The sequence below is a fragment of the Chiloscyllium punctatum genome, chromosome 4, assembly GCF_047496795.1.
Source record: "Chiloscyllium punctatum isolate Juve2018m chromosome 4, sChiPun1.3, whole genome shotgun sequence".
Lineage (NCBI taxonomy): Eukaryota > Metazoa > Chordata > Chondrichthyes > Orectolobiformes > Hemiscylliidae > Chiloscyllium > Chiloscyllium punctatum.
The window spans coordinates 57714190-57740193 of NC_092742.1; the positions used below are offsets into that span (position 1 = coordinate 57714190).

The window sequence follows — 26004 nt, forward strand, 5'->3', positions numbered from 1 at the left end:
CTGTAACATAAAGCTTTGGTTGTTTTTCAGATCCCATTAGTCACTGATAGAGGCCAGAAGCAGGGGTATTTCTTGGCCACATCCTTGCTAAACATTTGTTGAATTGGGGATACAGTTTGTTTGAACTTAACAAATTTTTGGCAGCCTATCTGTTAGAGTTTGCAGGGTTGGAAAATTGTGCCTTTTAGCTTTCAGAGTGCAGTTGGAGTGTTTTGTCCAAAAGAAACATGTTAGATGACTGCATGTGTCGATGGCTTTACTAGAAATGAAGACTAATAAAATTATATCATCTTTACAGAGCAAACTTTATTTTAGAAGGACTTGTGAGTGTTTGAGTAAAATCAAAAGCTGTTCACAACAAAACTAAGTTCCTTCATTAGTCTTTTAAGTAACAGCAAGCAACCCAGCCAAACTGATGATGAATATTTACTTACAATGTTGGCTGCAGATGTTATATGTGAAGTCATTTTCCACAATCTAGTGCTAAGTGGGCATGGGCCCACGTAATAAAACTGTCTGTAATTTGGCATTAGTGAACCTACATTGATAATCTCATCAGTCTGTTCATAAGGATGCTTGCAGCTGGGAATAGAAAATTCACTAACGTAGTGGCTGCTGTCGTTCTATGGTTAGTGTATTGTTAAGGCAGAGTAAAAGCTGTTTTGTTGATGCGCATTTGGCCTGTACTGTTACTACAAAAGTGGACAAGATTGCTAAATACTTAGCATAGAAGATTTTTAGCATGACCAGCAAATAAATATAAGTCCTTTCTCCCTAACCAAAATAAATGCAAATTACTGTGGTTTGTCAAGTTTTATGTTTGATTTTAAAAGGTTGAATACAAGAGTTTTAATGTTACTCATTAGATTTGGTTATCTTAATGCATAGGTAAATTATTCCACATAGACCAGAAGTTAAGGAATCATTTATTTTAGAGTGCTTACCTTTGATGTCCTATTCTTTTAATCAACCTGTTCAGACAGGTTATGACACACCTATGTGTTAAACGGGATTTTAACCTGAACCATCTGGCCCAAAGATAGGGACACTACCACTGCCACAAGACACTGTGTCAATTGTGTCCTGTTTAACTGGGCAAGAGGAAACAAGTATACAGGCAACTGAAAGCTGAGGTGCAGCAAAGGACTCACAACTAAAGAATAGATAGAGTAGGTGGAAATAGCATAGGACACTCAGCAACTTGCTGATGATCACAACACGCTTGACTTCTTCAGTGCAATCGAAGCCATTTACCATCTGAATACCCAGGGACTCGGGGTCAAAACAGACAGTTGCTCATCAGAGACCGAGAGGCAGTCAACACCTGGTGGAAAGAGCATTTCAATGACCTCTTCAACCAAGACACATCATTTGACTCAAGTACTCTGAACAGTCTGCAACAGACGACCCTTTGTCTTTTCAATGCACCTCTAACCTGCATGAAATTGAAGAAGCCATCTGAGAGCTGAAAAAAAAACAAGTGGAATCCATGCTAAAGTACTGAAATATGGTGGAGAGACACTCTTGACATGAATCCACAAACTCATCACCCTTGTTTGGAAGGAATTCAGCATGCTACAAGATTCCACAGATGTCTTAATTATGACTGTCTTCAAGAAAGGAGAGAGGTCCAACTGTGCAAAATAGAGAATTTCCCTACCATTCACCATGGGCAAAGTGATTGCGAGTTTCTCCATTCTTTGTTGGAGCGGCATGGTGGCTCAGTGGTTAGCACTGCTGCCTCACAGCACCATGCACCCAGGTTCAATTCCTGCCTCGGGTGACTGTCTGTGTGGAGATTGCACATTCTCCCCGTGTCTGCTTGGGTTTCCTCCGGGTGCTTTGGTTTCCTCCCACAATCCAAAGATGTGCAGGTCAGGTGAATCGGCCATGCTAAATTGCCCATTGTGTTAAGTACATTAGTCAGAGGTAAATATAGGATAGGGGAATGGGTCTGGGTGGGAGGGTTGGTGCGGACTTGTTGGGCCGAAGGACCTGTTTCCATACTGTAGGGAATCTAGTCGAATCTAATCTAATCTTTCCTCCCAATGGCTGAAAAGCTCTTCCCCGAGTCTCAAAGTAGTTTCAGTACATCAAGAGACACAATAGATATGGATTTGTCATGCACTGAAGATCAAGAAAAGCACAGGGAACAAAAGCAATCTCTGTACACGATCTCACACAGACCTCCATCTCTGTCAACTATGAGGAGTTCTGGAATATCATGGTCAAATTCAGCTGTCTGCAGAAATATATCACCAATCTCCACTTGTTTCACAATGACATGCAAGCTTTCATCTTCACCAATTGATGCACCACAGATCCAATATGAGCACAGACCTGGTGTTACCAGGACTGTGTAGTGCACCAATGCTCTTCTCCAACTTCCTTCCTGCAACACTCCATTCCATCTCCATGAAGCTCCTGGCTGGAGTGGAGCTAACTGGCTGGATAAGCGGGAAACCTTCAGTGCCCCAGGCCAGAACCAAGATCACCCCAACTGTCATCAAACTGCAGTATGCAGGTGACGTCTACATGTCTGCCCAGTGAGGTTGAGCTGTAAACCATGCCTTCACTGAAGTGTAGGGGAGAATGCGCCCCCCGCCCCCAAAAACCGTCAAAGTTCAAGGCAAGATCTGGATAACATGACCGTTTCCCACATTGACAGTGAAATCCAGCATTGATTTCAAGGTGCCAGTGCAGCCTAGGATGCCTAAGGAACTGAGTTCAAAGTCCAAAACCAAGCTCATGATTGACAGAACAACTGTGATTCCCACTCTCCTGCATATATTAGAAACATGGACCATGTACACCAACACCTCAACTCCCTGACAGTTATCACCAGTGCTGCTTCTCCAACTCCGACAAGTCCACTAATAGGATAGGAAACCAATGTGAGTATCCTCTCCAAGACCGTTATTTGCAATAACAAGTCACAGCTCATGCATGATCAGCTGCAATGATGGGTCACATGGCCCATGTGGACAATGCAAGACTCCATAAACAAATGCTCTACTTTGAACTCTGCAATAGTATCCTAGTAGATCACTAGGATGGCAGAGGAGATGCTACAAGGACACCCTGCAAGCCTCCCTAAATGAATACAGGTAGTTCTTCTATAACACGATGGTTATGTTCTTGTGCAAACCCTTGTTATAGAAAAAGCACACTTTAGAAACAGTGCTTAAAGTGTTGGCAATGTAACAGCCTCACAGCCAACACATGTTTTAAAAGTTTGCCCTTTAGAAACAGGTCCCCAATTCGTTAGTCACATTAGTGAATTTGTGTTAGCGGAATGCGTTATGGCAGAATTACCTGTACAATATTCTCGCCAACACATGGAAATTATTTGCTCTAGAATGCACCAATTGGAGAAGAAGCCTCCGCGAAGGTGCCAACCACTTTGCATATCATTGAGTGGAGCACGTGGAGGCCAAGCACAAGTAGTGGAATGAGCACGCAGAGTCTGGAGTCTCACCTCTTAAACACCACCTGCTCCGCCTTTGGCAGAGTGTGTAACTCCAGGATTAGACTAGTCAATTGCTGTACTTTCTCATTCTTATCCAAGTTTTGAATATGTTAAAATTTACTGCATATGACCACTGCAAAGCCTATCTATTTTGTTTTAATATTACCAGTGGTGAATTCAGTAGTGGAATGCCCTGATGAAGGGCTTATGCCCAAAACGTTGACTCTCCTGCTCCTCATGCTGCCTGACCTGCTGTGCTTTTCCAGCACCACAATCTCTACTGTGAATTCAGTAGTGCACATCCAGTGTGTTCTGGTGAATACAGAGTTTTGAACCTGTCTAAAAGTTTGTTTTCTACCCTTCTATGTTAGCAAGTCCATTTTCCCCCTCCTGTGAAGAATGTTCCAGCAGAAAACTGAATCAGTTTACACCTGGAACTCTGATTACTACAGACCTCATTTGTATTGTTTGTTATATTAATTAAAATAGAAAAATGTTTAGAAAAATCCAAAAGATCAAAATATTTTAGCTTAATTCTCTATAATGTTGAGGTTGATATGTTAACTGCAAGGCAGTGAATATGTACCTCCAGCTTGTGATCTTTACCAATTCTGTGTGACTATGTGATATTATTTCATGATGAAAACCAAGAGAATTATTTCTAGGTATACTTTAGAGAGTGCTGTAGGTGTACTTTAGAGAGTACAGCCTTGCTTTTGATAGTTTTGCATTATGATCTTGTATTTGGCTAATTGTGTGCTATTACCAATTAGGCTGATAACATGGATACTTGTAGTTAATTTTACTTTGTATTAACTTCAGTCATGAGTATGCAAAGATTATGTTGCTGTTAACATTTTGATTTATCAGATGTGTGTTCTGTTTATATTTGTAAGGGTTTCAATGATAATGTAAGTGTAGATTTTGCAGGAGTACTAGCAGTTAGTCTATCCATATTTAGTTACTGTGAAATAAATAATCCACACGTCTCCAGTTAAGGATTAAAAAAAACAGGAAGTTGCTGACTGATTTTCCCTACTTCTTTAGTAAGGTCTTCGACAAGATCCCGCATCGTAGGAACATTAGCTCACGTGGGATTCAAGGAGAGAGAACCAATTGGATGCAAAATTGGCTTGTTGGTAGAAGACAGAGTGTGGAGTCCTGTGACCAGTGGTGTGCTTTGAGGATTGGTTCTGGGTCCACTGTTGATTGTCATTTGTATCAATGATTTGGATGAGAATATAGGTGTGATTGGTGAGTTTGCAGATGACACCAAAATTGGTCGCATAGTGGACAGTGTAAAAGGTTACCGTAGACTACAGAGGGACCTTGATCAGATGGATCAGTGGGCCAAGAAGTGACAGATGGAGTTCAACTTAGATAACTGCAAGGGATTGCAATTTGGTAAGGCAGGACTTACACAGTTAATAGTAGGGCCCTGGGGAGTGTTGTTGAACAAAGGGACCTATGGGTGAAGGCTTGTAGTTCCTTGAAAGTGGTGTTACAGGTAGACAGGGTGGTGGAGGTAGTGTTTGGCGTGCTTTCCTTCATTGGTCATATCACTGAATACAGGAGTTGGGACATCACGTTGCGGCCGTGTAAGACATTGGTGAAGCCACTTTCAGAAGACTGTGTACAATTCTGGTCACCCTGCTATAGAAAGGATGTTGTTAAAGTAGAAAGGGTGCAGAAAAAACTTTACCAGGATTTGCGAGGACTGAAAGATTTGAGTTATAAGGAGGAGCTGAAGATTCTGGGACTTTTTTTCTCCCCCGGAGCATTGGAGGCTAAGCGGTGACTTTGTAGAGGTTTCTAAAATCATGAGGAGCATAGATAAGATGAATATCCAAGACCTTTTCCCAAAAGATTTAAAAGAAACCTGAGAGGCAACATTTTCAAAGGGTGATGTATGTATGGAATGAGTTTCAAGAGGAAGTGATGGAGGTGGGTACAATTAAAACATTTGGATAGATACATGGATTGGAAAGGTTTCGAGGAATATGGACCAAGTGCAGGCAAATGGGATGAATTCAGTTTGGGATACCTTGATAATTTGGACCATAGGGCCTGTTTCTGTGCTGTATGACCCTATGACTCTCTTTATTCTAAGGCCAAAAAATGTAGCACTGAAGCACATGCAGAGATGAAATTAGGAGACTCACTTTGCTTTGACAAAGGGTCAGTTAGAGTCGAAACGTCAGTTCTTTCTCTCCTTACAGATGCTGCCAGACCTGCTGAGATTTTCCAGCGTTTTCTCTTTTGGTTTCTGTATGAAGTGTTTTTTGTTGTGGATCCTGTTGGACCACATGGATCATTTGGAGTGGCAGTTAGAGGCAATGAAGAGTTTACACGAGCGAGAAGGTGAGATGAATGGCAGTATGGCAGTTTTCAGAAGGTAGAGACACCGCAGATACAGTCGTGTAGATGGTTGACTGCTAGGAATGGTAAGAGAGCCATGTTGTGCAGGATTCTCTTGTGGCTATCCCCATCTCTAATATCCCCATCTCTGTTTTGAATACTGTAGTGTTGGGGGTGGTCTCTCATGAGAGAAGAGTGCTGACGGCCAGGTTTCGGGTGCTGTGACCAGCTCTACTGTAATGAGAGGCATGTCACATTATAAGTGATCGATTGTAACAGGGGACTCTGTAGTCTAGGGCACAGACAGACATTTCAAGATGGTGTGTTGCTTTCCTGATGGCATGGTTAAGAATGTCTCTGAGAGGGTGCAGAATATTCATTGTTCACATAGGAACCAACAACATAGGTAGAGAAAGGGATGAGGTTCTGCAGAAAGAATGTTGGAAACTAGGCAGAAGGTTAGAAAGTAGGTCCTCAGTGGAAGCAATATCTAGGTTTATACCGGTGCTATACGCTACTGAGAGTAGGAATAGGAAGTTGGAATAGATGAATGCATGGCTAAGGAGCCCGTGCAGGGGCAAGGATTCACATTTTTGGATCATTGCGATCTCTACAGGGGTAGAAATGATCAGTTTAAGGGTGATTGGTTCCAGCTGAATTGGAAGTGGATCAATATCCTTGCGGGTCGATTTGTTACTCAGGAGGCTTTAAGAGGGGTGGGGAGGGGAGTGGGAACCAAAATGATAGTGAAAAAAGAGGAAAGTCTGAGGCTAGTTCAATAGATTAGGGCAGCAAGTCAAATAGTCAAGGCATACAAGAACTTGGCAGAGAATGAGATAAGACTGATAAATTAAAGTCTGTTTACTTCAATGCAAAAGGCTTGACAGGTAAAGCAGATGAACTTAGGGGATAGTTGTGAATGTGGGACTGAGATACCATTGCTGTCACAGAAATGTGGCTCAAAGATGGACAGGACTGGCAAATTCATGTTCCATGGTATAGATGTTATTGGAAGAATAGAGAGGGAGGCAAGAGGAGGGGGAATGGCATTTTTGTTCGGGATAACATTACAGCTATAAGGGAGAATATCCTTGAGAGATCTTCCAATGACATTACATTGAATGGAACTGAGAAATACGAAAGATGATCACTTAGTTGGGATTGTATTATAGGACTCCCATAGTCAATGGGAAATTGAGAAACAAATATTTGAGGAGACTTCTGATACCTTCAATGATACCTCCCACTGCATTGGGAAAGTAACCAACATAATCCTGGTTATGCTCTTTTCCACTGTCGCCTGTCAGGCAGAATGTTTTTATACATGTATTAGCAGATTTGAGAACATTTTCCCCTCTGTTATCAAACTTCTGAATACTTTAATTCTTTAATGTTAATATTGATCTCTCTCTGCATCTTCTCAGCAGTTGTAACATTGTATCCTGCACTTTTTTCTGTTACCCAGGTGCACTTATATAGTACAATCTGCCTGTCAAGCATGTAAGACAACACTTTTCACTGTACCTCAGTACATGTGATGGGAATAAATCAAATCAAATAATAGGGTTGTAATGATAGGGGATTGAACCTTCCAACATAACTGAGACTGTCGTAGTGTTGAGGGCTTGGATGGGGAGGAATTTGTGGCATGTGTACAAGATAACTTTCTTATTCAGTGTGTGGATGTACCTACTACAGAAGGAGCAATACTTAACCTTTTGTTGGGAAATAAGGCAGTGTCAGTGGGGGAGCACTTTGGAGCAAGTGATCAGAATTATGAGTTTTAAAATTGTTATGGAAAAGTACAGTGCTGATCATAGAGTTAAAATTCTAAATTGGAGTCTGGCCAATTTTGACAGTATTAGACAAGAACTTTCAAAAGTTGATTGGGGTAGGCTATTCACACGTGAAGGGATAGTTCACAAGTGGAGGCCTTTGAACTCTCATTATTTCATTTCTAGAGACAGTATGTTTCTATTAGTGTGAAGGGTAAGGCTGGTAGATGTAAGGTGTGCTTATTGACTTGAGAAGTTGAGGCTCTGGTCAAGAAATAGGAGAAGGCGTAAGTCAAGTCTAGACAGCTGGGATTGAGTGAATCCCGAGAGAGGTATAAGGGCAGTCGGAGTATACTTAAGATGGAAATCAGGAGGGCAAAAAAGGGGACATGAGATAGCTTTGGCAAATTGAGTGAAGGAGAATCCAAAGAGAGTCTGTAAGTACATTAAGGACAGAAGAGAGAGATAAAAGGGCCCCTTATGTGCGTGTGTGGAGCCACAGGAGATGGGTGAGATCCTAATTAAGTATTTTGTGTCAGTATTTATTGTGGAGAAGGACATGGAAGCTCGGGAACTTGAGGAAATAAATAGTGATGTCTTGAAAAGAGTCCATATTACAAAAGAGAGGTGCTGAAGGTCTTAAAACCATAGAAATAGATGGTTTTCACATACCATCAGGTGAAACAAATCAGGTGATTCCCATACTTTGTGGGAAGCTCGGAAAGAAATTGCTGGGCCCCTTGCTGAGATATTTATATCATTGGCAGCAACGGGTGAGATTAGAGGTTGGTGAATATGGTGCCATTATTTAAGAAAGACTGTAAGGAAAAGCCAGGTAACTGTAGACCAGTGAGCCTTATGGTGGGTAAATTGTTGGAGAAAACTCTGAGGGACAGGACTTATATGCATTTGGAAAGGCAAGGGCTGATTAGGGATAGTTGACATGGCTTTGTGCGTGGGAAATTGTCTCACTAACTTGGTTTAATTTTTTTGAAGAGATGACAATGAAGATTGATGTAGGCAGAACAGTAGACGTTGTCTATGTGGACTTCAATCGGTGCATTCGACAAGGTTCTGCATGGTAGACTGATTTGGAAAGTTAGATCACATGGGATCCAGGTTAGCTAGTCTCTGGATACAAAATTGATTTGAAGGCAGGAGACAGAGGATGGTGTTTGAGGGTTGCTTTTCAGACTGGAGGCCTGTGACTAGTGGTGTGCCACAAAGATTGGTGCTGGGTCCACTGCTTCTTGTAATTTATAAAAATGATTTAGACTTGAATTTAGAGGGCATGGTTAGTAAGTTTCCAGATGGCACCAAAATAGGGTGGTGTAGTGGACATTGAAGAAGGTTATCTCAGTACAACGAGACCCTGAACAAATGGGCTAAGGAATTGTAGATGGAGTTTAATTCTGATTAATATGAGGTGATGCATTTTGGTAAGGCAAACTAACTGCTGTGCTCTTCCAGCACCACTAATCCAGAATCTGGTTTCCAGCATCAGCAGTCATTGTTTTTATCCAGGACTTACACAGTTATTGGTAGGTCCTAGGGAGTGTTGCTGAACAAAGAGACCGAAGAGTGCAACTCTATTGTTCCTTGAAAGTGGAAGCACAGATAGACAGGATGGTGAAGATAATGTTTGGCCATTACTCATTGTTCAGAGTATTGTGTATTGGAGTTGGGATATCATGTTAAGCTGAACAGGACATTAGTAAGGTCACCATGAGAATACTGCATACAATTCTGGTCTCCCTGCTATAGGAAGAATGTTGTTAAACTTAAGGGTGCAGAAAAGATTTATAAGGATGCTGCCAGGACTTGAAGATTTGAATTTTCAGGAGAGACTGAATAGGCTGGGACTTTTTCCCTGGAGCATCAGAGGCTTATAAAATCATGAGGAGCATTGGTAGGGTGAATAGTCAAGATCGATTTCTGAGGGTGGGGGGAGTCCAAAATTAGAAGACCAGTTTGAGGTCAGAGAGGAACAATTTAAAAAGGACCTAAAGGTTGACCTCTTCATGCAGAGGGTGCAACACGTATGGACCGAGTTGCCAGAAGAAGTGGTGGAGGTGGGTACAATTACATTATTCAAAAAGGTTTCGAGTGATATGGGTCAAATGTTGGCAAATGGGATGAGACCTATTTGGGATGTCTGGTCGGCACAGACAAGTTGAACCGGTCTGTTTCCGTGCTGTATGATTCTAAAAAAGGGCTATGTACGTGTAGAACATTCAAAAGATCTAAACATAAACATAAAGGTAAAGTTTCAATCTGTTACCCAACACTATGCTGTTCGGGGTATTCTATTTCAACTTCAAAATTCTTAGGACTGTGGGGTGAGTTTGAGATTCCTTTCCAAATTTGCTGATATGAACATCTCTCAAATCTGATCTATTTTTTCAATTCTAACAACCTGATATTCTCTTGGCTTGGAAGTTCCACAAACTTGGCTATGATGGCTGGTACACCTGAAGTAAAATCTTTATTTGCCGCCTGGGGAATCTCATCTCCCTTCTGAATTGAACTCCTGAGTCTTCTGAACTGATACTTTGAATCTTCTGTTCTGAAGTCAAGATTAAATTAATGGCATTCTAGTCTATTAACTCAGTAATGTAAGGATTTTATCCATTCACACGACAGGGGATTTCCCAGGCACCTGACTGCAGTCACATGCTTTTTCAGAATTGATACACTTAAGTCTCTGTACAAAATAATGTTCTGACCTGTTTTTAAACAAAAGCCTTCACAGAACTAACCCACAACCATCTGCCTCTATTTTAAAACCTACATATTGGACACCTTTCACAACAGTGACAGGCATTATTTCTGACATAATCAAAAAACATTGGTTGGTGTGGATGCATTTCTCAATGATGGGATATGAAATGCCAAAGTCTATCCAGTTATGAAAAAAAGTTACTTCTGTGGTGTGCCAGTTCTTTTCTCAAATTCTGCAATGAAGGTCCAATCAATTTTTATTTTAATATTTCTGCCTGTACTTGAAAGCACAGTTACTTTTGCCTAGTGTCAGCTTTAAACATTTCCCATGAAAGAAATCTCCCCTGATTCTACCTCAACCAGGTAAATCAAATTTACAAAATCAAAATACATGAAATCCACATGTAAAAAAACAGTGCTACAGACTGGCAGTAATCAAGTTCAACAGCCCATCAAAAATTCACTTAGAGCCACGCAGCACGGAAACAGACTCATATCACTTTAAATGCTTCTTAATCATATCCTCATCCATCTCCCTTTTAAATTATGTAGTTGTACCCACCTCCGCCCCTTCCTCTGGCAGCTCATTGCATACACGCACCACCCTCTGTGTGAAAAAAGTTGCCCCTCAGGTCCCTTTTAAATCTTTCCCCTTTCCCCTTTCATCTTAAATCTGTGCCCTCTAGTTTTTTGTAATTTCTGTATGTTTTATTGTTAAAGAACATCTGCAACATTGTGTGAATATGTTTGTGAGTAAGTACCGCAGTAACAGCTACAAAAATAAACATATGATTTACCAAGCCAGATTTCTTTTTGGGATCTAACTTATCCAGTGTCAACATCAGCTGGGATCATAACAGCTGATTATCAGTTGCATGAGATTCAAATGGAGGTGAACACCTTGATGAAAATTCCTTCCAAGAATTGAGAATTAACATGCAAATTGTCTTAAAAACCTGAAGTAAAAGATATTGTAATGCCAGGTTAAGAAGCAAGGCAGAATCTTTAATAGAAATTAGTTTATTGTAGGTCTATCAAGACACAGTTGGTTCGCGAGCTAAAATGGTCATTTTAACTGGTTTGTAGTTTTATCCAGTTTGTATGCCAAAGAATGATAAACTGTTTCATGAAAAAGGTATTCCATGATGAACACAGCAGGGAAATAGTTTCATATTCACAGGTGAATACTATATTATTGAATCAGTTTTGGACGAAGTCTCTTGCTGATTACACATTAAGGATTGGGTTCAGACTAATCAACTCATTTTAAATTAGGACCTTTCTCCTTGCACAATGAGGACACGTCCATTACTGATTACTAAGAAGAATTTGAAAACTGTTCCTTGAGGTAAAACAACAGTCTCCTAAAGCACATTGTGCTCACATTTTGTGTCCTATTAAAAGTTAAAAAAAAGTTTAAAAAATTCAGTTAGATCATTTTTGTATTTACATTAAGGAACAGAAACAAAATGTTTCTATGCTTTATCATTACATCAAGCTTTCCAATGATACATGTTTTGTTTTGACCTGAGTGTTTAATTATTTACAACTGCTAAGGGGATTTTCAACTTATCTGTCAAAATCCTGTTGACTGTATGATTTAAAAAGAATCCTATTCCAGCTACAAACAACTGTTAAAATTGGTTGGGGTGAACAGAGGTGAACATGTGTGCATTTATTTTTCCAAGGGTAAGGTATTCCCCTCTTTCATATACCTTCCCCATATCAGCATTACTCTGATGATAGGAAATGAAGACTGATCTTTAATCCTTATGCAAAGCATCGATTTTCAATGCAAATAAACAGTGGAAAGGAAGGGAGCATACCTGATCAATAATTTTGGGCTCTTTAAAGGGACAGTGTTAATGAACCACTTGCTAAAAGTAAATATTATTTTGGAACAGAAAGTATGACGAAGGGAAAAAAACGAATAACTGGCTTTGGCATTTACGATGTTTATTAAAGAGGATTGCGCAGCTGTATTTACTTGGTCTCGCAAATTTTCTTTCACGTCGTGTTCTTAGCGTGTTGAACAAGGTGGTCAAAGGGTAATACGAGAAAACCTAGTGTAATTGCCTCGCTAGCATTCAGTGGATGATCAATCCTGGGGACTGGAGAGTGGACGCTTCCAAATAATGACTACTTTAAAAATTATATGCTGTTTAAATAAGGCCTAAGATATCGTTATTTCAGATAAAATAAAGTGGTTGCCCTCTGCCTTCGTGGGGAGAGGGGGCTAGAATGATCATTGGTAAATTTACATTAAGTGTATCACATGAAAAGCTCAGTTGGTACAATTCAATGCCTTAACTCTGCCCCTTTTTCAGTTCTGCACCGTGAATTGCAGAGCATGTTTTTTTTAAAAAAAATGAGTGGGCACATATGATTGGCGAAATGATAACATGCGTCGATAGAATGCTTAAGTCTGTTGAGCCAAGATCCTTTGAAATGGATTTTCTATATTGTTACATGGTTGGGAACAGAGTAACAAACAGTTCACCTCTTAGTTTATTAACCCCCTTAAAAATAATATAACGCTGGATGGTAGTCGAACGTTTTAACCTTCTTAAAAAATATTTGTTTGGCAATGATGAATCGTTTTCAGGGTCCAAATTCCAGTTGCACTACTCAAATGCTTAAATACTGCAGTTTTGAAATTTAAACAATTTTCCCTTTTGTCAGCTTTTAGCGTTAGGTACTTACATTAAAAAAAACTCTAGTGAAGTTGTGTTTACCCTGGTAAAAATATCGACTCCCCCCGCCCCCCGGGAATGGAATTTGAGAGCGACACGGATCATTTCTTTTCCTGCAAGTCGCGGTGGGGGAAGGGTGTATTGAGATTTAAGTTCGACTTTAGAATACACACATTCGACTTTAGAATGAATGATGAAACTTTTAATTTTTTCATTTAAAATAATTCTGAAAAAAATGTAATATACAACTTAGTAACAGTGTTCATGGAATTGCATTACGTTGAAGGGCAATTAGATATATTTTACATTTTTTTTCCAATTGACTTTCAGCTCACTTTTAAATTACCTACAGCCATTACAAGTTCGAGTTAAATTAAACAGTAACCAAGTTGTTATTTATTTTATAGTGCTGACGTAGCTTTCGAACTTGATGGCCCACATCCATATTAATAATTAAACCATAGTGGAAAAACAAGCAGCACCTCCCTCACCTCGGGGCACGCACGATCGGGTAACTACTTTCATGAAAAGTAAATAGAAGCGTTCATTGGGAGGGAGCTTATCGTTTTTGATTGAAGTTTACACGCACAAAATTGCACAACAGGAAACTAACACTAGGTTGGTTACATGTGGGTGGAAATTGCATAATTGGCTAGATATTTGCTGGTATTTTAACCTATGAAATTATTTTATACTTTTCTGACGTTATGATGACTCGATTTTACAATTTTCCCATCAATCCTCGCTGAAACCGCTCTTAAATCGGGACCAGTTTTACTTCCAAATTGCTGTGATTGTCGTATTAAAAACAGAACCTTTACATTAGTATGGCGTCGGTTTTAAACGTACATGCACTTGGTATCGAGCATATTCCTACCATTAAAATGGGAGTCTACAAAATAGTCGAGCTGCTTCAGTGCAGAATTAGCAGCGCGACTGAAATGTATGCTCACTTTGAGTGACTTGGTGCAAAACGCTGGGGAGTTGCGACATTCTGAAGGGAACTGAAATAGAACATGCCCTGACGTCATGGGGCGGGACTCGAGCTGCAGCTGGGGGGCGGGGGAAAACCTAGACTGATTTAACATACTGTATAAAATGCTTACTTAAATAAGTAACTACTTTCTATTGTCAAGTGTTGAGGTTTTAAGATGGTTAAAGGAATTCCTATTATCGTAGTTTTGTTTCTCGTCATTGTAACTGGGTGAAGTACTAAAAAGCTAGTTGTTCAACAATGTTATTTCATTTCTATTTGGCTCTGACTGGTGTATTGGAATTTCGTTGTTTAAACTTAGTCTGGAATTTTACATTTATATACCAATTGTGCTGGTAACTAATTTTGCTTTTGAGCCTAACTTTCGCCGTTAACATTTAGAATTACCACAGACCTATCCTAATGAGTATTCCCGCAATGTATTCTGGTAACCGAATTGTTACAATGGAAAGTTAAAACATTTTTTTGGGGTCAGGAACCAGAAAAGTTTCTATCCAAATACGACTAACACGTATAAAATTGCTTGGTGTTTTCGAGTAAATCATGTGCACGATGATCCGACTTCTCTAATGGAGAGGGGGAGTGAGACTGGGTTGTGTGCTCCTCAGAAATGCCTTTGGTTTGCTTGCTCGGTAGGGTCAAACCCCAGTGTTTGTTTCTTCATAGACTACTGTACATAACCGATTTGTTTTGATTATATATATATGCATATAAAAATAGTTTTAAGAATAAAGTATATTTTTGAAAACTTAAAAAAAAATGTAATCTGCCTCGACAAGCCACATGTTTCCTACGGTGGGGGAGGAGGGGAGTGAGGCTGCGCCTGCGCGTTAGCTGCCTTGTGGCTGCAGAGCGGCGGCTGACGTCACGTGGTGCTCGGAGGAGCTGGGTGGCGCGGCCGGGAGGAGAGGAGAAAGCAGACAGAAGAGCAGGAGAAAGGCAAAGAAAGCGAGGGAGCCTAGGCCTGGCCACAACACCATACACAAGGGCCACCGCGGAAAGACCCAGAAAAACACTCAAATCTAAACATCTTCCGCATCATGTCCGCTGCACAGGTGTCTTCGTCCCGGAGACAGTCGTGTTATCTCTGCGATCTGCCTCGCATGCCGTGGGCCATGATCTGGGATTTTACCGAGCCCGTCTGTCGTGGCTGCGTCAATTACGAGGGGGCCGATCGCATCGAGTTTGTTATCGAGACGGCGCGCCAACTGAAGCGGGCTCACGGTTTCCAGGAGGGCCGCTCGCCGGGGCCGCCTCCTGTCAAAGTGCAGTCCTTGGGTGGCAGCAAAGAGGCGGCTCAGCAGCTCAACCACGTCGACGGCTCGTCCAAGGGGCCCCAGCCGCCCCTCGATCGCTACTCCCTGAGTGAGAGACCCCGCTTCGAGTACCCGAGCCTCGCCCATGCTGGCAGGCTTCCCAATGGCCTGAATGGACCCAATGGCTTCCCCAAACCCGAGGACATTCCGCCAGAACTCAACCGCCAGAGTCCCAATTCATCACGAAGAAACCATGGCATCGTGCCCCCGAGCCCAGTCACAGTGCCGCCCAATTTGTTGCCACAGACCACTTTAAACGGTCCGTCCGCAGGAGCCCTGGGCCCACACGGGCTGCTCGGTCGGCCGTCTCCTTCTGGCAGCCTGGCTGGCACCTCGGTGACGGTCAGCAGCCAGGTCCTGAGCGATGTAAACAAACGGCCGGGCTCCGTGTCCAGCAGTGACCAAGAGAGGGAACTCAAGGAGAAACAGAGAAACGCCGAGACCCTGGCCGAGCTCGGCGAGAGCTTGAGAAACCGCTCTGAGGACTGGGTCAACAAGCCCAAGATCGTGCGGGAGACGCTGCTCACCCTGTCCAACTGCAACCCCTTCGATGTGCGCTTTAAGAAGGATCACTCCCTACTGGGCCGGGTATTCGCCTTCGACGCCGTCTCTAAGCCCGGGATGGACTTCGAGTTGAAGATTTTTATTGAGTATCCGAGCGGTTCGGCCAATGTCTTCTCCAGCGCCTCGGGAGTTGCCAAGCAGATGTACCAGGACTGCATGAAGGATTTCAGCAGAGGCCTATCGTCTGGCTTCAAGTACTTAGAGTATGAGAAGAAACATGGTTCGGGAGACTGGCGCTTGTTGGGTGACCTGCTGCCCGAATCAGTGCGTTTCTTTAAGGAGGTGGTGGGGGCCGACATGCTGCCGCAGCCCCATATAGACGCCAATTGCCCCATCTTACCCACAGCCCTGTGCAATATACCCCGGCCCCCGCCCAACACCTCAAGAACTGGGATGCGCAAACGGAAAGCGTCTCCTGAACCCGATTCTGAAACAAGCAGCGTAAAGCTGGAAGAGCGGCAGCAGCAGTGGCTGTCCAACCAAAATGAAGCCTTAAAGCTTACGATGGCGGCATCGGGCAGTTTTGGCTCAGGCAGTGTGGCGCACGGGGGTTCCGCTCTGCCACCCAATCGGACCACCCCTCCCGAATGCAGCGCCCAAAATGGCCAGTCGCCCATGGCTGCCCTCATGTCCGTGGCTGACACCCTTGGAAATGCCCACTCTCCAAAGGACAGCAGCAATTCGGTACATTCGACCACGAGTACCAGCACTAGGAGGAACAGCAACAGTCCGGTGTCCCCTGCCTCGGGTGGTGGCCAGCGTCGGATGGTTTCCAGAAACGGGGATGCTGCTCTGTCCGTTGCGCCACCTAACAGCCACCCCAACCCCAGCATTGACCCCGTTCATCCCCCAAACATTCCAGACTCACCGATGGCCAACAACGGGCCCCTGTGCTGCACCATTTGTCATGAACGTTTGGAGGATACTCACTTTGTGCAATGCCCATCAGTGCCCAATCATAAATTCTGTTTCCCATGTTCTCGGGAAAGCATCAAGGCGCAAGGGGCGAATGGAGAAGTTTATTGCCCCAGTGGAGAAAAATGCCCTTTAGTAGGTTCAAATGTCCCTTGGGCATTCATGCAAGGAGAGATTGCTACAATCTTAGCAGGGGACGTTAAGGTCAAAAAAGAAAGAGACCCATAATTTCTTAACTTCAGTAATTGAAGTAAAATGTGAATAAGAACTAAAAAAAAGTTAGTCTTATGTATAGACATTTTTCATTTCCGTCGTATGTTTCTATATTTTGAAACAAGGTATGTACTCTTCTTCATTTGAAGGATGAACCTGTTTTTGTTTAAAGAATATCAGATATTATTGCTTAATACTGTTTTCACTTATGGCAGTGTGTTGGCTAGGTACAGAGCATAGCACTTAGCAATTAACGCTGCTGGTGTGTTTTTGTAAATGTATGCACTTCGCTGAATTGCCAAGGCCAGTGTTGACGTCTGCAGAAATGCAAACAAATTGTTACAAAGAATGGTTACAGTTAGCTATGTTACAAGCCCTGGAGGTAATCTCCTACAAAGTGACTTTTTTCTTAAAAGGTGAGGGGTTCTTTTTATTAGTTTCCAAGGGCAAAATATTTCATTTTATGATCCAGTGACCTGAATTTTTTTATAATGTGTTCTTTTGCTTTATGGATGCACGAATGCTTTAAATAGTAGAGCAAAATGCTGTACTGTATATGACAAAACTGCTCTGTTTGTTCTTTATACATTTCTGTAGTAACAGAAGACTGTAATGTGCCTTGGAACTGAATAAATTGTAATAAATTCGATGAATAAGCTCCCTGACTAGTCAATTTCTTTACAGATTGTAAGAAATGTGAACAAATTGGATGTGGATACTTAAGAGAAAATGGTTGCTTTATCTTCAAAGCTGCATTAATCTTTGTCAGAGAGTCATTTTTATTATTAAATAAATACTATCTCTGCAATATTTACTTGGCAAAGAGCCACATGTTTTGAAATCACCTGAATGCTTATCTTCAAAAATAAACTGCTGATTCAGGCTTTTCCATTCACTTTTTAAAAAAACTTTACCAAATCCTGATGAGTTCCGCTGAAACAAAATATGAAATTCATTGTTCTGAGGTTAAAGGCACTTTAAAGTGTTTGAATGTTACTGTGTGAAATAATAATAATTAACTGTAGTGGTCCTGCTAATTTTATCAAGTTTGAACACAGATGGTAGACCAAAAAATCATCTGTTTGTTCTGATAAAGTAGGGGTAGTGGTACCAGGTCAGGGAACTGTATTCTGTGCAACATATTCCTGGACTGAATTAAATTAGTTTTAAATTTTAGTTCTTCAAATCATATGCACTTTAAAGCAGTATGTTCAATATTTGTCATTAATGTTCAAAATATTTTTGAGAAATACTATTTCGTTGCCTTTTGAAAGTTTTTTTGTGTTACATGTTAGCAACAGTTGCACTGTTGGGAGTTTGGCCTAATGGATAACCATCATGAGTTGTGCTTCCACAGTATTTTTCAAAAAAACCTTGATGCAGTGGATACTGCAACTGGACTGCTACAGTTAATCATTTCTTAGTGTGCACAGTTGAGCAATGCACTTTCCCTGAGCATTGAAATCATTGAAGTAATAATTTCTGGCTATTAAAATATTAACAAAGTAAATGAAGAACTTTGTGTGAACTTTGACTTAATTAACTGGAAATCTAGTGGGACACTTATGTTTGCTTCAAATCTTTACAGCATATTCCGAAGTCAGGTGTGTATATATCACTTCAAATGAGAAGAATATGTGATGAGAACTTAAATATATTGGATTGTTGGATTTAAAAAAAAAATCAAGCTCACTACAAATGTTTTATCCATAAATTATCAGACTACCTGGACTTTAACATGGCAATTTCACAGTGGTATCAATAGTCCATGACTTTAATGTTGCTGCTAAGTGGCATATATTATGTAAGTGATTAACAGCACAAAATCAAGTTCCTTAATTTGATAGCTGATGTTATTTTCAAAGAATAATTGAACCTTATTTGATCTTTATCAATGGTTTGTGCTTTCAAGTTCCAGACTATTTTGTTTATACAGCTGTTCTTCATCTGTTGATTTTGATTCAGAAAGTACAAAGTCAGAATTTATTTTTATATTTTAATTACAAGGATTTTAAATAGCTATTGTTGATGTTCGGGAAAGCATTTTGCTCATAACCTTGATCTTGGCCTTCATGCAAAATTACATGTTCTCAAACATGATCGAGGTAATAAGTTGTTGTAAACTTCTAAACAACCATGTGCCTAAATAATTTACCAATTGATGGCCATTTTTATACTGGTTTTCCACATTTCCTGAGAATTGTTAGTTGATCAGATACATCCAGAATGGGTGACACCTGTCTGTTTTCATCATTGCCAGTGCTAAACCTGAACCTTTCACTTTGATATATAGAAGATCGTTTGAAATTGGTCTTTCCAGTTTTCTAATGTCTTGACTGCACATCTAGTTGAGCATGTTCTTGATTAAACTGATGTTTGCAGTTTTAGATAATAATTCCAAGTTGAAGTGATACATTAGTTTTTTGTTTTAATTTAAGGAATATTTTGTATAGATCTATGTTTAATCATTTCCTATCGATTTCACATTTATCATTGTAGAATGCAATTTCCGTTATATTTCAAATAAGTCTCGTACAACAAGGAAAAAACACGCATTACACAGCATAAACTGAGCAATGAAGTTTCAAACAAATAATGTCAGAGTAATAAAATCACTAAAACAAACTGTGGAATATTAAGATCTATAGAAAGATAGGGTCTGATAGCAAATTACATAATGGAGTACCGAGTGAAAATTTTGGTTGTTTATTTGTGCAATATAATTTGTATATTTAATGCACTATGGTGCTATGTGCAAGTGTAAAACTATTCTCAATGTTTGAAAAAAAGAATGAAAGAAATAGGCAAATTTTCAGCAAATAAGGTTGCTGGGAAAAGTTGAAGACAAAATAAACAGTGAAGGTGGAATTATGGTGCAATAAGGAAAACCAGAATATGTTTAAGTATTACGTTGTAGAGTTGTTTTAAAAAAATCATGTTTTTCATACTAGTCCGATGGAGGGCAACATTTTCAGATCTGAAGTATTTTTGGGTCTGGCCCAATGCTTTTAGGAGTAGAAAATAATGGGTAAGGTTTTAAATATTGCAAAGACGGGTGTTGTGACAACCACACTAGACGTTGTTCATCATTCTAAAATACAGGAAGTAACATTGATTTAAGCTCCGGTTCTAAATCGATGTAAGATGATCATCAAAACTCAAAAGTTCACATAGACAATACTATGTAATGCTTGTGTTCATTACAACATAAGATGGATCAGTTGATTAGAAACGTTAATTTCTCTTGAAACTAACATGTAAACATATATTGAATACAAAGAGGCAACGACATATGTCTGCAGTTCCTTAATGGAACATGTGAGTGTATAATTTATTCTTTATATGTCAGAAATCTGCATTCAGCACAGTCTTTTAGGAAGTTTGTACTTTTCAGACTTAATCAACACTAATGCTTAAGAGTCATGAGAAGATTATCTAGTTGCTCTTTGTATGTATACCCAAATTAAAAGTTTCAACTTTGCTTTATGGCCTTAAAGAACTCTTGACTTGTTTTGACATCTAATGAAATCATTTTATGAACAAGCTAGATGTGCTGTGGTTGCTGATAGTTCTTATTTACACTTGAAATTACTTAGTTGGAAATGCCCAGAAACAAATTCTTCAAAAACAATAGAACACATCGGAGAAAAGGTTCAGTTCGTGTTCCGTTTGAAAATTCAACAATTACCCCTGTTGTCAGTTGTTCACTTCAATGAAATTAACCGCATGTGTTTGACATGTTGAAAAATTGCTTAGTCTGAGTAATAGTTGCTACTTGAATACTGCGTGTCTTGAGCTGAAATTTTCTGCAGTCCAATAAGTTAAATATCATATAAATGTGCAGAATATTCCTATTTGTTTATGTTTTGAATTGCTAAGTTATCATTCTGTAGTAATTCTCATGTATGTTCCCTTTCCTACTGTGGAATTCCTAATTTTAACACAGCTCAACGTACAGCTTTATAGAACATAGTTTAAATATTTGTATCATGCATGCCATTGGTGGAACTGGAACGCAAACAGTTTTATAAAACTGTTCAGAAAGCAAATGCAAAAGGAGATTGATGCCCCTATGAGGGGCCCCCTTTTTAATATAAAATACCAGCTAATTTATGTATTTAATACCTTTGGCTCTTGAACAATTTCCTTGTAGAAATCCCTCTGTAAAAGACTGTTTGTAGTTCCAAGCTAACTAAGTTTGTAATGCACTTGTTGATGTTGTAGTATCTTGAGGCAGTGTTTGCCAAGCAGAATGGATAGAGGTAGGTGTACTTGTGATTAATTTATTTATTGAACTTTCAGTTCAGAGTTGTTTAGCAAGGGACTTTAAAAAAAGTCGTAAATTAAACAAACTGCTGAATAAAGTATTCTCCTAAAGACAGCTTTTCCTTTAATCCTGTTACTTCTGCTACTCGGTGTACATGTTACAAATGTAAAGCCCTTGTGTCTGTAACTTTAAATAAATGTACCTCAGAAATTGTGTTTTGGATTTTTTTTATATAAATGATGCTCAGCTAGCAAACAATAGTGAAGGACACCTTCCCTCTGGGACGAACACTAAAATCTTAAATCTAAATGTTTAACATTCTAATTGTTGATATACCTTGCTACTTTAATCCAAGGACTTTGGCTAATCTTTGTAAGATTAATGATTTGGTTCATTCCAAATGATAGTCTGAAATATCTTGGACTAATGCACACTTTTTCTCCAAGTGAAATAATTTGTCACTTTTCATATTTTAAACGTAACTGAAATTTCACCCTTACACTTATTTATCCTATATTTGTTTTGATTTCATGGTGCCTCTTTATCGTGGGTGGCTTGACTAAGTAAGAGACACCTGCTGATGAAATTCCATTTCTGCCAAAAGCTTTTTGGTGCCCTTTTGTAAGCATTTTTCTACATTGTCTCAATCAGCAAGGCTACATTTTCACTGCTTAGATCTGTTTCACAGTTCAGGTGTAAATGGCCATTTGCTTTTTCAAATACTTGGTAAGACACCAGTGAAACTAGCTAACTGAAGAGCGGTCAGGTAGGCACCTTGATGTAAGACATGATTTTAACTCCTTAACTGAGAATGATGCATGAAGTGAAGAAAAGGGGAGACACTTATGATGTAGATTAGAATTTTGCATGACTTATAATTTATGACTTTTATCACAGTCTAAGGATACAAGGTAGGCCACTTTGGATTGTGCTTAAAAAAAAATCACCTAGAGTGGTGAGCCTGTGGAAATCTCTGCCCCAGAAAGCAGTTGAGTCGAAAAAAAATAATGTTTTCAAGAAAAAGTCAGATATAGTTCTTTTCCTTTTTAGATATAATATTATTTAAGGTTAAAAGGATCAATAGGTGTGAGGTGAAAGTGGGAGCAGGCTTGAAGGATTGAAAGCCAAACTTCAATTTTCTATGTTTTTATTTAGGAAGTTCTAGTGCAATTTCAGTAATAAGGTAAATCCTGATGTAATGTTGATGAATTTAATTGAAGAATGTATGCTTGCCAAATGCACAACATAATTCCAGTGATCAAATTATATGCCAGAGAATACTAGCTACAAAGATTTAAAATGTGAAGAAGTTGTCAAATTTATTTGTTATATTTCATAAAATCTTTTAACAAAACGTTGCAATCAAGAAGTCATTTGGTGTACACAAGCTGCTTCAGCTTGTTCATTTATTTATAATTTTACATCTACTATTGCAATGCAGAACTTTTTTAAAATAAATGAGTTCCTAAAGTCATGTTGTCAAATGTTTCACAATGTTTGATTGAGAATTCTCAATGAAGTTTGTTGACTCGATTCCCTGCAATGCGTAGCCATTCAACAAAATATATCCTTATATTTTTGTAGGATTCTAAAAGGCAATATTAAAATAGTGTGCTTTCTCAGGCATTCTACATTTAAAAATCATAGATGCCAACACTATACAATCGTTTTGCGTGGGTAATCTACTTGTAAGATGAGTAGTTTCACCACTGGGGGACATTGTTGTTTCACCTTCATGTAATGCATTCTGGGAAAGATAATTAATTGTAACCAGCTTGTGTCCTGTAGCTGTGCTATAAAAGTTTCCAGAGACTTTGGCTCATAAACAAAACACATATTTACTTCTTTATGAGCCAGAATTCTCTGGGAAGTTTTATAGCAATGCTACAGGACACAAGCAAGCTGGATTGCAACCAACCCAGAATGCTTTGCATGAACAAGAAATTATGATCTCTTCCTGGTAGTGAGAAAAAACAGTATGTATTAAAACAGTAAGTTCAGATGATAGACATTTGTTAAAATATGCATGACTTTGTCCATTTTTTTTAGAAAAAGGCATCAACAGAAATTGCTGGAGAATTTCAGTAAGTCTGGATTTTGTCCAACAATTTTATTTTTGTTTCAGCTCTTTGGTATCCACAGTTCTTTGTTTTCTTTTTTAAAAACATTCTCATTAAAGGTTTATATAAGCACAATATATCCAAATACATGTTATGTTTTAAATGCCTTATTGATTTCGAAGGAGAGAGACTTTGATTCTCCTGCTCTAACAGCTGTGAACTCCAGCAAGGTATATTTTAATATTTCTTGTACAATGCTGATTCCTATATCATGTGCTGCCTTTTAAATAATCTTTAATTTTTATTTCTGTTAGCTATTGTGAGAGTAAACCTTCAGTATAGAAAGCTAGATTTTGCTTTGGTTTTGTGAATCATTGACCAGTACACACAAAGTTTCAAAGAAGAAAGGTTTAATATATCAAATTTTTTTTACTACTTTGCAAAAATGCTTTAGCTTGACTCTGGGTTTGCTTTGTCAATTTGCATTGCATTTTGTATGACCTACATTGGGCCATAAAATGCAAGGTCTTACAATTAAATAGGGTGTTACTGGAAGTAATTATATCATATGGGGGAAAATACATTTAAGTTTGACTTAGTCACAACTAGCAATGTAAAGCAGCTCAATACATTGGTAAAGGCATAGGATAGGAGAAAGAAGTGGTTAGTTTCTGTGACCAAAGTTTTTGCAGGAAAAACACTTCAGTAATCACAGGTGTTACGTATTTGAAAATGTGGAAGATATTTTAGTTCTTATCCATTGCTGTAGTATAAAACAAACATTTGTAAAGGGAGAAGGTACAATGTACATATGGTTAAATCAATCTTGATTTGATATGAAAATGTGTTGCGTTCAATACCTAATGATGTACGGCACTAAGGAAATTGATTTTACCGCCATAGATACTCCTTTTTGGACTACCGTTGGGTTACTGAAGTTACTGAACAACAGGCAGAGGTGGTGAGAGTATAGAACGAGCTGCTAGAGGAAGTGGTGGAGGCTGGCATAATTACAATTTTTAAAAGGCATCTGGATGGATATATGAATTGGAAAGGATTAGAACAAATTGGACTAGATTCATTTGGAATATCTGGTCGGCATGGACAAGTTGAACCGAGGCGGTCTGTTTCAATGCTGTGCAGTTCTATGACTCTGGTGATTGTACATTTTCTGTTTATGTGCACTGAACAAATGTAAAAGAAGAGGTTCTGTGCAGAAGAAAACAGTTGATGTATAGGATTATTTAGACACTTAGCAAACCTTTTGAAGCAAAAGAGTTTTCAAGAACTGGAGTTTAATAGATAAGTTATCTTGACAGCAGCTGTAATGCATGTGATATACAGGCTAGACTTACAGACATGCCAACAAAGTGTTATTTTTGATGTGGCCAACACATATTGAGTGCTCCCTGATTTTAAAAGAATTTAATTTGTTTTTTTTAACTAATGCTTAGTCCAAAATCTGGAATACATTAACAGTATTGAACACAGTCTTGGATGGAATTTGACACATTCTGATTTGGCAGGTATTCAAGTGAAGTTACTTGATTCATTTTTAAGGTGTTACTTTTTAAGTGTGAGATTTTATCATAAAATAACACATTGTACAAATTTTATAGATGCTGGTCATCTTAATACTGGTCTTCAGCTTATTTGTTCATCGATAATTGTCCTGTACACTGTTTTATGTTAAAGGAATTTATAAAACAAAATAAAATTCAGCAGGAATGTGGTTCCTGTGCACTCTAAAGGTGTTTCTATCTTTCAAAGCATATTTTATGATTCAAATTCTCTAACTATTGTAAGTTTCTTGTATAGATTGTGCAACTTGTGGCTTGGGAATGGCTAAGCTTTGGTAGATCAGGAAATAGACTACAAAGAAGTCTCGAGGCTCTATTTATTTGCATTTGGTTTCTTGCCAATCTGAAACTTTGTTTTGATGCTACAGGTTCAACTTGATAATATTGTCAATAACTGAAGTGTTTTTGCCATGAGTTGAATGGCATTTTAAGCACAGACCTATCCTAAAATTGCTGGCTGTTTTTACTTTATAGTGTAAATGTATGAAGAAGCCCAAAATATTTAATGGAAACAGCCCAACAGAGTAAAACATTCCATTTTCAAATTTATATGAAGTGAACATTATGCAAGATGTGAGAAATTGATACTTTAGTAAATAATGTCCGAACAAACAAAAGTGCTCTTGGCAGTCTTTAAGAAAGGGTTCCCATTTAACTAATGACATCTACGATAAAAATGACCTGTGAAGAATCTTGCTTGAAAATAAAATAAATATTCATGTATTCCTACATCACATTGCTTCTGGTTGAGAACTTGTTCTCCTGGTATCCAGTGTCACTTCATATCCATCAGTTACTAAGTGCAGAAGACTTATTTTCTTTTTATAGGTTCTTCCAAGTTTGTAAAATATATAATCTTATATGTACTCAATATATTTATTGAGCTCCTTGTGACAGCTGTATGCTGCCATCCTGTTGTAATCCCTGCTGTGAATAAGATTCACTTCTTGCAGTGGACTCTATCTCTACATTATGGAGCATTTAAGAATAAGGAAACTCTGGAAGTAAGCCAGTTTATTTCTGGTTTGCTAACTGTCTCCATCTGTGTGTCTAGCTTTATTGAAGCCTTTGGCAGACTT

General features: G+C 39.1%; 2 protein-coding genes across 7 annotated transcripts in view; both read left to right on the plus strand.

Moving 5' to 3' along the window:
* Positions 1-26004, plus strand: part of kiaa0586 (KIAA0586 ortholog) — a 521487-nt gene that overhangs the window by 111352 nt on the left and 384131 nt on the right. The gene's annotated exons all lie outside the window — the stretch shown is intronic.
* Positions 14860-17676, plus strand: irf2bpl (interferon regulatory factor 2 binding protein-like). The gene has a single exon (XM_072568829.1). It carries the CDS (start codon positions 15051-15053, stop codon positions 17031-17033), a length of 1983 nt encoding a protein of 660 aa, XP_072424930.1. The 5' UTR covers positions 14860-15050; the 3' UTR covers positions 17034-17676.